The 13247-nt window shown below is 37.3% G+C and overlaps 1 protein-coding gene across 3 annotated transcripts in view; it reads right to left on the bottom strand.

Moving 5' to 3' along the window:
• FZD6 (frizzled class receptor 6) overlaps positions 1-13247 on the bottom strand; it is a 52675-nt gene that overhangs the window by 21045 nt on the left and 18383 nt on the right. For all 3 annotated transcript variants that reach the window (XR_007472642.1, XM_004275320.4, XM_033438154.2), the window contains 3 exons: positions 6569-6765; positions 3592-4609; positions 647-795 (listed from right to left, as the gene is read on the bottom strand). Coding sequence is in view for 2 of the 3 variants with exons in the window: in XM_004275320.4 (XP_004275368.1) it covers positions 647-795; positions 3592-4609; positions 6569-6765 (1364 nt within the window). In the remaining variant the exon portion in view is untranslated. The remainder of the gene's footprint in view (positions 1-646; positions 796-3591; positions 4610-6568; positions 6766-13247) is intronic.

The raw sequence follows: 13247 nt of genomic DNA, 5'->3' as shown, positions 1-13247 counted from the left end.
TATTTGTGAAAAGGTTCTGAAATTTTTACCACAAAAAGAGTTCATTAATCAAACCAATTGGGAACAGTTTAAAACACTCTATACTACATTGTTGATTGTACACAATGTATAACATATATAAATAACAAAATTAACTATTTACTCATAAATGTAAATCTACTATATTGTTACAGAATATTCCATAAGCTCAAACTTTTACCATCTTAAGCAAGGCAAATAAGTGACATGTTAAGTCAGTATTATGTGTAATAAAATTTAAAGGTAATGATTGTACATCACATTTGAATCGTACTCTATAGACTGCCTTACATATATTTGACCCATTTCATCTTTCATCATTGATAAAAAAGGATAAAATTATTTAAAATTCTGAACCCAAAACAATGAACTTAATGATAGCAGTAATAATACTAGATATATTATAAGCCATGGAAAGAAAATGCACTTTTTACAAACTTTTCATTCATATTTCAATAGAATAGTACATGTCAAAGACCATCGTAACAAATGCTAAAATAAAGCATATCTCTCCATGAAAAAGATTTCAACTTGAAACAACAGTTGACATAATGAAACTCCAGTACAATGATTTGGTATTTGATCTATTTATTTTAAAACAATGTCAGATAATTCAATAGATTCTTACTCTTTCTTGCGACTTCGTTTAAAAAACCCAGCCCATTCTGTGCATGTCTTTTTGCTTCCAACCCAGAAGACAGCAGAGATGCCAACAATTAATGTCATCAGATATTTTATCATAAATAAAGCCAACTCTGGTCGAGTTTCTGTTTTGGCCTACAAAAAAGTAATGAATAAGAATTTTCGTGATACATTTAAAGTGGAGAAAAGTCTATATAGTCAATGCAAAACTTGAACAAAAAGTATAAATCATTTTGTCTTATTATGAAATGTTTGATATAACATAATATGAAAAGTGCTTTAAGTGTAGTATAGAAGTTCTGAACAAAGAACTTTTATCAAAATATATAGCTAGAAAGGGAAAAATACTTATTAAATATATTTAGGAAGGACCTCTTACATCTTGGCTTGATATCTGGCATTTTTTTCCCCTATAAGTACAGCAGCTTCTTATAATTGCCAAAATATCTGCCTTTCAATATTTATCTTTTCCTTCACTATAATCTATAAAAAAATACATTTAAACTCATTATAACAACATACTATTTTAGAGTCTTTATGCATTGTTGATGTTTTATTACAAAAACTTAGAGCAAAATAAGTATCAGTAAAATGTAAAAATGTGGAAATTTTGTAAAAATTAAATCATACTTTTCTTTCAAGCATAAACTTTCAAATATTATCTTTTAAATGTTACAAGTATCAAAATACTATATATTATGCATTATATCTTGATTTTTGCACTTAGTAATATTTCTTGGAGACCATTCTAGAGCACTTCATTCTTTTTAAAGGCTGTTCCATTGTGTGGATGAACTATAATTATTCAGCTATCCCTACTAATAGATATTCAGGTTACTTCCAACCTATTGCCATTGCAAATAATGTTGCAGTGACTATCTTTGTATGTATATAATTTCTCACATTTGTGAACAGAGCTGCTGATAAATTCCCAGAAGGACAGGATCAAAAAGTATGAGCATTTTAAATGCCAGATATTATCAAAATGCTTTCCATAGAAGGTTGAACTAATTGAACAGCAAAGTCTACAACGTGCATTTTGCCAGTTTCATCAATACAGTGGTTATAAAACCTGTCATAAGCAGAAATATAATTTTATTATAACTTTAATTTGCATCTGTCATAACATTTTTCATATGTTTAAGAACAGCTTTTTTATTTTCCTTTTTGGTGACCCCTCTATACATTCTTTTCTCATTTTTATATCAGGTTGTTGGTTTTTTTCTTATTGATCTATAGGAACTCTTTTTAAATAAGGAAATTAGCCCTTCAATTGTGATGTGATGAGTGAATAAATTTTCCCAGTTGGTCTCCTGACTTTGATTATGGTGGGGTTTTTTGCCATGCAGAATCTGGAAAAAGTTTTTTCCTTAGTCAAATTTAGCAATCTTTTCTTTTATAGCTCCTGCATTTTATATCATAAAGTCCTTCCCCACTATAAGATTAGAATTTTCTCACTTTATCTTCTAATATCGTTTCTTTCTTTACATGAAACGTAATCTTAAAAAATCATGTATCTTGGGCTTCCCTGGTGGTGCAGTGGTTGAGAATCGGCCTGCCAGTGCAGGGGACACGGGTTCGAGCCCTGGTCTGGGAAGATCCCACATGCCGCGGAGCAACTAGGCCCGTGAGCCACAACTACTGAGCCTGCGCTCTGCAACAAGAGAGGCCCGCGCACCGCGATGAAGAGTGGCCCCCGCTTGCCACAACTAGAGAAAGGCCTCGCACGGAAACGAAGACCCAACACAGCCAAAAATAAAAATAAAAAAATTTTAAAAAATAATAAAAAATCATATATCTTAAACTTTTTAGTAGTATGTAACAGTTGCCTTCCCCCCCTAGTTTGCCAAAAATACTGAGGAATCTAGGAGACATTTAATACAGCAGTATCACTTTAAGAGAGCTCGCTTATTAATCATATAGTGAAAACAGACAATGGATAACACACTATGGACAGGATGTAAGGCAAATAAAACCATTATCCCCACATATCAGTATGTAAAATAGATTTCACTGTGTTACAGTGCAGTAATTTTCTAGAATATAAATTATGTAAAATAATTCAGCCCACACATTGCTTGATCTGATACACTGTGGTGACATGACAGCGCTCACACTCAATATAATTAGTTAATACCATATATAAATATTCAAGAAAATATATAAAATCTATTAAAAACAAAGTTTCTATTTAAAAAAACTCAACTAAAATGCTTTAAGAGATTTTCTATTTTCAGATATTTATTTTTTTTAATCTTAAAATCACCACTTTAATCCAACCAGAAGCATCAGAAACATATGAAACATATTTTAATTGTGCGTTTTGTCATAAGAAATGACAGGGTGGTTTCGGCATAAATTCTGTTTTTATAAGCATATACAAGCAAAGTATAAGATGATATATACCATTTTATTATAAACCCAAATAAGGTTTTCCCCAACTAACTGAAGAATTAAAAACAACTACTTCTCTCTCTCTCTCTTTTGTTTGGCTGCTCTGTTCAGCTTGCAGAATTTTAGTTCCCCAGTCTGGGATTGAACCCTGGCCCCCTGCAGTGGAAGCACCAAGTCCTAACCACTGTACCGCCAGGGAAATCCTGCAAGTTACTTCTCTTTTTCTCCCTATGACAAGACCTGTTCCTCTGATTCTGTTCTGCAGTACTATTCATTTGCCTTTGCAATCCAATTTAATTTTTAAAAGAATAGCTAAAGGAGGCACTTTACTATTGTAACTGAAGCTAAAACTTCAGGAAAGAACTTTTGGGACACTTACCCTAGTTTCAACTGAGGCGTAGGGAACAACTCCCTCTGTCTATTGGATTTTCTCACCTGAAATCTAATTTTATGGTCATGACTAATTCAAAGATATTTCCAGGGAACATTTGCCATGTTAAAATTAAATAGTGAAATAACACAAATGATAGGTTTTACCTGGTAAGGACATGGGATGTGGTACTGACGACAATGGTCAGAGACCCAAGTTATCTCCCAGGTTATCCTGTTCACTTGCTCATAGACGTAACATCCAAGAAGTGTCACTAATGGCACAAGATACAGGCCACTGAAGACTCCAATTCGAATCATAAATTTCTTTAGTTTCTCTTGGTTCCGGCCATCATGTTGTATAACTTGTCGAACATGATTTAAGGAAATAATGCCAGCTAAAAGAAGAGAGAGCCCGACAAACACACAAAGGCACAGTGGCAAGAGTACAAAGTAGCGAGAGGCATCCAGGTCATAAAGGCCGACAAAGCAAACTCCACTAATATTGTCTCCTTCAACTTTGTTCATAGCAAGAAGCATAACGGTCAGAAAACCTGGTATTCCCCATGCAACAGCATGAAACCACACTGCTTTCTGTTCAATGGCTTCACAACTCCATTTTCTCCCAGCAGCTAAGAACCAAGTAATGGTAAGAATCACCCACCACACAGTGCCAGCCATTGTGAAAAAATACAAAAACATAAACAAAACGGTGCAAGCCTTATTTTGAGAGCCTAGAACAACTGTGTCACCAAGTTCTAGTTTCTCATCTGCCTTATTGCAGGCTGTGCTATTGCCTAGCAAGAATCCAATGAAGTACATAAGAGATACAATGCTGTAACAGACAGAGTAATATATAATTGGTCTCTCAGGGTATCTGAACCTTCTAACATCAATTAAAAAAGTAAGGAATGTAAACAGAGTTGCACAAAGACAAAATATTGAAACTATTCCAATAAAACTTTTTGCAAACTCTAGCTCATCACTTTTAAAATACATGTTGGGGCATGGGGGTGCACATTGGTCAATTCCCAGAAACTTATAGCCTTGTCCCCCAGAAGTCTTAAGATGCCTTGGACACCAAAATCCAATGTCTCTTTGGACTTGTTCTGTTTTCTTGTGAGGACTGAGAAACTCTGTGTGTTGATCAAAAGTTACAGGAACAGACTCGTCACAGTATTGTAATCTGTAAAGATTTTAAAATAGAATACATGAAGTTGACATTTTTGAGTCACTATTTTAATACTCTGCTTTCCAACTATAAGATATTTCCTTATGCATTCGTAACTGATGGGAAGACAAATGAGCTTAAACAGATTACAGCTTTAGAGCTGGGGAGAAAGTTTTGAAGTTGACTAAAAACTTGTAGGTGTTAATGAGACCCCAACACACTAACAAATATATTAAGTATCAGGCAAGTGAACATGAAAATTCCCTTACTCAGAAAACAATCAATTAATAATTGTTAAATAATTTCTGGTTTCAAGACTAAGTACTTAAGAAAGAATTTATCTTGATTGGTATTCTTTAGACAAAAAAATGCTGGCCAGTCTGTTTAAGCATTTGAAATATGTCTTGGGGAAATAAGTTTTTATTTTCTAGCATCCATGAGCAAAGTAGATCAGCCACATAGTAAGGTGATGACAACTAAAATGACTGAAATGAGATCATTTCCCGGATGGAGAGGACAGAGTTCAAGTGATATCTAAGTTCATAAAGAAGGGCAAGAAGAGGAAGGCCGAGGACCAGCTTAACTCACATCACCATTTTGTTGCAGTGTGGCTGTTTGCCTCCCTTGGTTATGGGCAGACCAGAGAGATAGAAAGGGATATTGCTGTTTTGTGCAGAACTTTATCACTGAATTGTCTCCACACACCAGAATTATTTTGGAGGATCTACATAGTTTAGAAATTAGTGGAGGTTTTTAAGGAGAAAGCGTTTGAAATATGCTTTAGATAAAAATAGAAAATAATAAAACATATGCCCATAAAAACAACACAGATGTATCTACAAGCTTTTTCAAAAGGTGGTATGTCAGTTTTGTTTTATATCTTTTTAAATAAAGCAATATAACATTACAGATACAGTTTGGACCCTTTTCTGGTCCTATTCTCTTTTCTCTCTCTTCCAAAATATTCATTACTATAAGTTCAGTTTTTATTTCTCCTCATGCATTTTAAAATATTTTACTATGTTATTTTCCAACTACAATGTTATATAGTATTATTTTATAGGTTTTGAACTTTATATAAATGACATTGTGCTATATACATCATACTTTTTTTAACTTATGCTATAATTTTTAGATTTATCCATATTGACAGATGTGGGTCACCTGCATTCATCTTAAAACTGTATAGTAGTATTCTAGTGTGTAAATACATCACAATTTACTTATCATTCTTACAGTGGACTTTCAGACTTTTTCTCATTTAAAAAAATTATGAATAATGTTACAATAAGTATTCTTGCATACAATTCCTTGTTTGTGAAAAAGTTTCTATAGAAGGGGATCTCCTAAGATGTATGGCATGAGCATCTTCACCTTTACTATGTACTAAGTTGTTCTGGAAAGTGATTAGGTATCTACCAGAAATGTATGAGTTCCACAAGGGTCTGTAGTTTCTTCAGTCTACAGAAAAAGAACAAAAAGGGAGCCACCTTCCTTCCCAGATTTATTATATGAGGTGTCTTTATGTTAGTAGAAAATTTCAAATTACAAGCTCCCAACATCTAGAGAATAGGAGATAAAAGTAATCAATCAAGACAGATGCAAAAAGGTCCATGAATTGATAATAAGGCCCATTTCTCCCCAGTTTAGGGCAAAGGCACCATCACACATTCTCATAGAACTATGCACCCTCATTTGTTGTATTAACACAGTTGTAATTTTGCATTTATTTTTATGATTATTGGATTACTCTCTGTTCCTCCCACCCCACTGTGAGTTCCCTGAAAACAAGAACCAAGTCTGGTTTTGCTCACCACTGTTTACAGTGTTGATATATAGTAAGTGCCTAACATATATTAAGTGTGCAGTAAACAGCTGCTGACTTAAATAATGAAAGCCTGTCACTAATATTCTGGAAAATTAATACCAATATTGAAATATCATCAGTAGCTTTCAGCTGAAAACATAATTTACCTGTCACATTCAAGTTCCTCAGGCCATCGGATCCCAAAAGTGTCCATTAATTTTTTGCAGTCAGAATACACTTTCTCACAAAATTTACGACAGGGTGGAACCACATCAATTTGCTCTGTGCAGGTTGGTACAAAAGCTTTGCAAAGGAAAGTTTCAACATTTGGTGAACATTCCAGATTTGCAAGAGGAAGAAAAAGCTATTAAGAAAAACAGTGAGATAAGGTTAGAAAACATTTTAATATAACAAATGAATTTTTTGGTATATACTTTTTCATTTAGTCTCCAAAAGAATCTTTAAATCCCACTCTCAATATAATCAAATTTGAGGAGATAATTTTGTTTAGTTAGACATAAGAACCCTTAATACACAGTGAAATATTATTTTATTCAACTATGCATTTTTCAAGAAGACATGCTAAATCAAAACAAATCAAAAGTATGAGTTGATTGCTAGATGAAACAGATCATACAAATATTTAATATGTAAGTATATGCTGAAATACCTTAACACTTTACTGTGCATTCTAGAGAATAAAGGAATGTTTGGGGTGGAGAGAACAGCATGAAAAAGGCATGAGGATCACAAGAACATGGAGTATTCAGGGCAAGAAGTCCAGTATGACTACAAGATAAGGTCAAAGAGGTGAAGTCAAGGACAGCGTAGAGAGAGATGAGACTGGAGAGGTTCTCTGGACCTGATCATAGACAGCACGGATGACACGCTAAATTGCTTGGATTTAAAAATAATGAGTGGGGGGCTTCCCTGGTGGCGCAGTGGTTGAGAGTCCGCCTGCCGATGCAGGTAACGCGGGTTCGTGCCCCGGTCCAGAAAGATCCCACATGCCGCGGAGCGGCTGGGCCCGTGAGCCATGGCCGCTGAGCCTGCGCGTCCGGAGCCTGTGCTCCGCAACGGGAGAGGCCACAACAGTGAGAGGCCCGCGTACCGCAAAAAAAAAAAAAAAACAAGAAAAACGAGTGGGATACTATGGGACAGTTGTAAGCAGGAGGTGTCTCTACAGTCTGACAGCTAAGTTTGAATGCTAGCTCCACATTTACTAGTTTTATAACTTTGGCAAGTTACTTAAATTCTCTGTGCCTTAGTTTCTTCATCTGTAAACTGGCAATAATAACAGTACCTGTCTCATAAGATCATTGTGAATACTAAGTTAATAAATGTAAAGCATTTATAACAGTGTCTGGCATACAGGTAAGTACTCAATAATTATTAGTTATTGTGATTACCCTTTAGAGAGTGTGGATAGGTTCTGGAAAAACATGGTGGATTGAGCACATATGTTTATCTCCTTTCCCTCCTCCTTGCTTCCTTAGTAACATAACAATAAAGAAAACAAAAGGTACTAATCTATTAGTAAGTGAACAAGAGAAACTACATTAGCATATCTGAGTTTTCCAAAAAACAAAAATGAAACAAAACAACAAAAAAGAAAGCCCTAAACTTTGAGCAACAGAAAGCTATTAGAGGAGTGATAAGTCACTTAATGGGACAAAGCTGGAGTGGAGGGATTCACATGAGAATGAGCTGATTTGCCCTAAAGAATCTGAGAGTCTCAGTTCTTTGAAGCACCAAGTAGCATAAAAGGCTAAAATTGGAGGAATGTTTACAAAATTACTTCCTCACTATGTCACCCCCCATCCCCACCCAGGCAGCCAGATGACCACCGCATTCTACCAGAGTTGTTTCCAGAAGAGACAGCACTAGAGACGTTCTGCACTTGGGTATCAGGCACAGAGCAGGGTAGAAGTACAATCCACAGTGACGAAAGGGGGACTGAGTAAGAGTCTACCTACAGAAACAGGAAGCCCTCATCTTTTCCTGCTCTATTCCCAAAAGGTTGGCAAACAGGCATATACCTACCATCCCCAATCTTTGAAAAAACCCAACAGTCTTGGAGAAAAGACCTCTCTCTACACATTGACAATGAAAAAGCTAGTCAACCTCAAGCTCACCTTACCATGAAGCCCACTGGTGACCAGTCCCATTCATGCACACAGAGCTTTTCAGGGCCCCACAAACATGAATGGGCAGCCGAGGATCATCAGGCATTTGAAGAAAGCATCATGAAAGACAGAGACCAAAACAAGCAAGCAGATAAAAGGAAATTTGGAGGAAATAGAGACTATGCAGGGAACAGAAGAAAACAAATCACGAAACAAACAAAACCCTGAAGAGCTTAAGTGAGAAGCTATCGCTTCCATTACAGAAGAATAAGATGCTATGGAAAATTTAAAAATAGTAAGATAGCTGAAATTAAAAACTCTATAGAAGGATTAGAAGATAAAGCTGAAGGAAGAGATGGACAATAGGAGGATCACTCCAAGTGCCCAACTCCTGACTAAAGGACTTCCAGAAAGAAACAAGGAAAATGCGAATTGGGGTGATAATCAAAGAAGAAATTAAGAACATTTCTCAGAACAAAAGGATACCAGCTTCCACACTTAAAAGGTTGGCAGCACACTGCAATCCTGCTACTAAAACATTTCTGGGTTAAAATGTCAGTCAATGAACTCTCTTTTACAGAGATCTCTCTCACATTCTCCTCTTTTTCCAAACCTCCAGTTCCACACCCCATCCTCTCAGTTGATGATTCTGTTCCTAGTTCACTGAGAAATCAGAAATAACCAGAAGACAACTTCCTTATTCTCTCACAAAAGGTACCAAACCTAACTGCAGCTTATCCGCATTCTCTGCCTTCACTATTTAAACAGCTGAACAGCTTGAACTCCTAACCAACCAAGTCTTCCATTTGTACACTGGATCTCTTCCCACTTGTCTAGTCAAGGACTTTGCTCTGGTAACTGTCCTGTCTCCTATTCTTGCAGTAATTTCCCCCTCTGTGTTACAGTGATTCCCCCATCATACAAACTTACTTATTATCTCTCACCATAAAAAAAAAAATCTTTCCTTGGGCTTCCCTGGTGGCGCAGTGGTTAAGAATCCGCCTGCCAAGGCAGGGGACATGGGTTCGATCCCTGGTCCGGGAAGATCCCACATGCCGCGGAGCAGCTAAGCCTGTGCACCACAACTACTGAACCTGCGCTCTAGAGCCTGTGAGCCACAACTATTGAGCCTGCGTGCCACAACCACCGAAGCCCGTGAGCCTAGAGCCCGTGCTCCACAACAAGAGAAGCCACCGCAATGAGAAGCCCTCGCATCACAATGAACAGTAGCCCCCGCTCACCGCAACTAGAGAAAGCCCGCGTGCAGCAACAAAGACCCAACGCAGCCAAAAATTAAAAAAAAAAAATCTTTCCTTGACTCCACATTCCCACCCCCACCCAGCTATTACTTCATTTTTCTCTTCCTCTTTATAGAAGAAACCCTGAAAACAGTTGTCTTTACCCACTTTCTCCAATTCTGCTCTTCCATTTCCTTTTGAGCCCACTCTCCAATCAGGTTTTGTCCCCATACTTCAATGAAACAGCTTGTCAGAGTTACCAATAAACTTCAGATTGTCAAATCAAATGGTCAATTGAGTCCTCATCCTACTCAACTCTTTAACATTTGACACAGTGGGATCCTGTCCTCCTCCTGAGACACTTTTTTCAATTGGCTTCCAGAATACGAATTTTCCTGAATTCCTACGGATCTCACTGTCTGTTCCTTTTCTGATTTCTTCCATTTCTCAAGTCTCAATATTGAGGAGCTCCAGGGCTCACTCCTCAGACCTCTACCCTATGTATACCCACTCCTCAGGAGAAACTAATCCAGAATCATGGTATTAAATACCAACTATACATGAAGGATTCACAAATTTATTTCTGGCCTCCATCTCTCCTGTGAACCCTAGACTTGAATGACCATCTGCCTTCTGGACAACTCCACTTGGCTGTCAACACATTATCTCAAACCCACCATGTCCAAAACACAACTCAAACCCACTACACCCTATCCCCCAAACACTCCCTTAGTCTCCCCATCTCAGTAATGTGGTACCACCATTCATCAAGTTACTCAGGCCAAGAATCTAAACATTCATCCTCTACTCCTCTCTTTCTCTCATCCCATATCCAATCCATCAGCAAATCCTATTGGCTCTCCTTCCAAAATATATTTCAAATTTGACCATTTCTCACTGTTATTAAGTTACTACATCTTAGCCAGTATATATTTCACCTAGACTATTGAAATAGCCTGCTAACAGGTCTCACTACTTACCACTCCTGATAATCTTACAATTTCTGTACCAATCCATACTCCTACCGATGTGATTCTTTAAAATGCAAGTTTGTCCTTGTTCAAAAGACCCCAATAGAAAAAATTTCAAAGTCCTTACCAAGTCCTATAAGGCCCTAAATTTCCTGGCCCTTAGCTATGTCTCCAGTTTCATTTTGTAACTCCTTTTCTTACTCCGTTGCCACCAAACTGGTCTTTTGCCTCTCAACATTCCATGTATATGTCTGCTTCAGGATTTGCATTTGCTGTTCCCTTCATCTAGAACACTCTTCCACCAGGTAGTCACATGGCTTGTGTCTCTGCTCAACTGGGTCTCTGTTCAACGGTTACCTCAGAGAGGCATTCCCTGCCCACCCTACATAAAAAAGTATACTGTCATTCTCAGTTCCATTATTATATTTTGTATTTCTTTATAGTCCTTATCAGTACGTGACATTTCATTATGTTACTAGTTTATATGTTCACTAGTTTATTTCTTAATTTCTGCCTTCACCACTAGAATGTAAATTCCAGGAACGGAAGGGATTTTATCTATTTTTTTTTTACTGCTGTATCCACAGTGCCTAGAACTGTGTGTGTGTAGAGTGATTTCTCTATAAATACTTACTGAATAAACAATAACTATCTAGATCAATGAATGAACAATGACAAGGCATGTCCAAAAATTTCAGAGTATCAAGATAAAGAAAAGATCATAAATATTTCCAGATAGAAAAAAACAGGTCACATGCAAAGGAATTAAATTCTGACTATTTGGTAATATCAGATGCTAGAAGGCAATGCAGAAATAATTTCTAAAATTCTGAAGGAATATTACTTTCAACCTAGAATGCTATACCCAACCAACCATTTAGGTGACAGTAAAATAATGACCTTTTTGGCCCTGTAAGGAAGCGAAATTTTTAACTTTCAGATATGCTTTTTTAGGAAGCAATTAGAGGATGTAGTATTCCTAAAACCAACTGAAGGAGTACATGAATAAACTAGGAAGGAAAATGACATGGGACTCGGGAATTAGTTGATCCAACACTAAGCATGGCAAGGGGAAGCCAAAGCACGACAGCTACGCATTTAGACCAGAAAGAAGTCAGAGCATATTGATAGGAGGACAGACAGCTGAAGGAGGAAGATCTCCAAGGGGATGGGAGTGGGGGATTGGAACTGACAGATTATAGGATATTCTGAGCATCTGAGATAATTACTGCTATATGTCTAACAGGTCTGCTGGGATATCTAAAAAAAAATTAACCATAGGCACACAGAAAACAAAGCAAATGGGGAAAAATGCAATTGCTGTATTAACTACATGGGTGGGGGGAGGTTTTATGGAAATAAATGCAATCAAAGTACACTACTTGATTCAGCAGTGAAAACAAATTGTATTAAGAGGCTGAGAGGAGAAGTAAAAGTGGTAAAGTAAGAGAAATATATTATCAACTACCATAATGAAGGAAAGACTAAAAGTCTACTGCCTGAAGTTCTAAATTGATGAATCCAAATAACACACTAAGCATATTAGGTAGAATATGGCCTATGTAGCAGAGGAACACCTAAAAGAGTTCAAAGTGGCTGCCACTGGGGAGGAGGACTGGGTGGGGATAGAGAACAGTGGACAGGGATTATTGTTTTTCTGTTAAAAGTCGTTAATAATGAGGGTTTTTTCCCAGCTTTATTCAGGTACAATCGATGTACGATAAACTGAACATGTATAAAGTCCACACATTGATGGGTTTTGAAACCATTACCATAATCAAGGTAACAAATTCATCCATCACTACCAGAAGTTTCCTCTTGCCTCTTGGTAATCCCTCCTCTTATCTCCCCTCTCATCAACACCCTCTTCCCCCACCTGTAACCTTCCCTGGCAACCACTGATCTGTTTTCTGTCACTAAAGAGTGGTGTTTTCTAGAATTTTTCATAAATTTATACAGTATATTTTCTTTTTTGTCTGGCTTCTTTCACTCAGCATCATTTTGAGATTCATCCTGTTGTTCTGTGTATCAATACTTCATTCTTTTTAATTGCTGAGTGGTACTCTATTGTATGGCTATACCATAATTTGTTTATCCATTCACCTGTTGATGGACAGTATGAAGTACCTGTGGGACATTTGAGTGTGGATGTCTACTAACAGGAAGTTAAACAAATAGAGCTCTGCAGGCGAGAGACTTTAGGTTAAGGATATAGATGTGGAAGTCATCATTATAAAAACAGTAACTGAAATAATTGAATGTAATTGTCCAAAGAGAACATGTAGAGTTAGACGAAAAATTGGATTAAAAAATCTGATTCAGGGGCTTCCCTGGTGGCGCAGTGGTTGAGAGTCCGCCCGCCGATGCAGGGAACATGGGTTCGTGCCCCGGTCTGGGAAGATCCCACGTGCAGCGGAGCAGCTGGGCCCATGAGCCATGGCCGCTGAGCCTGCGTGACCGGAGGCTGTGCTCCGCAACGGGAGAGGCCACAGCAGTGAGAGGCCCGCTTAC

Source organism: Orcinus orca, chromosome 17 (genome assembly GCF_937001465.1).
Source record: "Orcinus orca chromosome 17, mOrcOrc1.1, whole genome shotgun sequence".
NCBI classification, from domain to species: domain Eukaryota; kingdom Metazoa; phylum Chordata; class Mammalia; order Artiodactyla; family Delphinidae; genus Orcinus; species Orcinus orca.
Note: the sequence above shows the minus strand (reverse complement) of the source record. Positions and strands in the feature narration are given on the sequence as shown.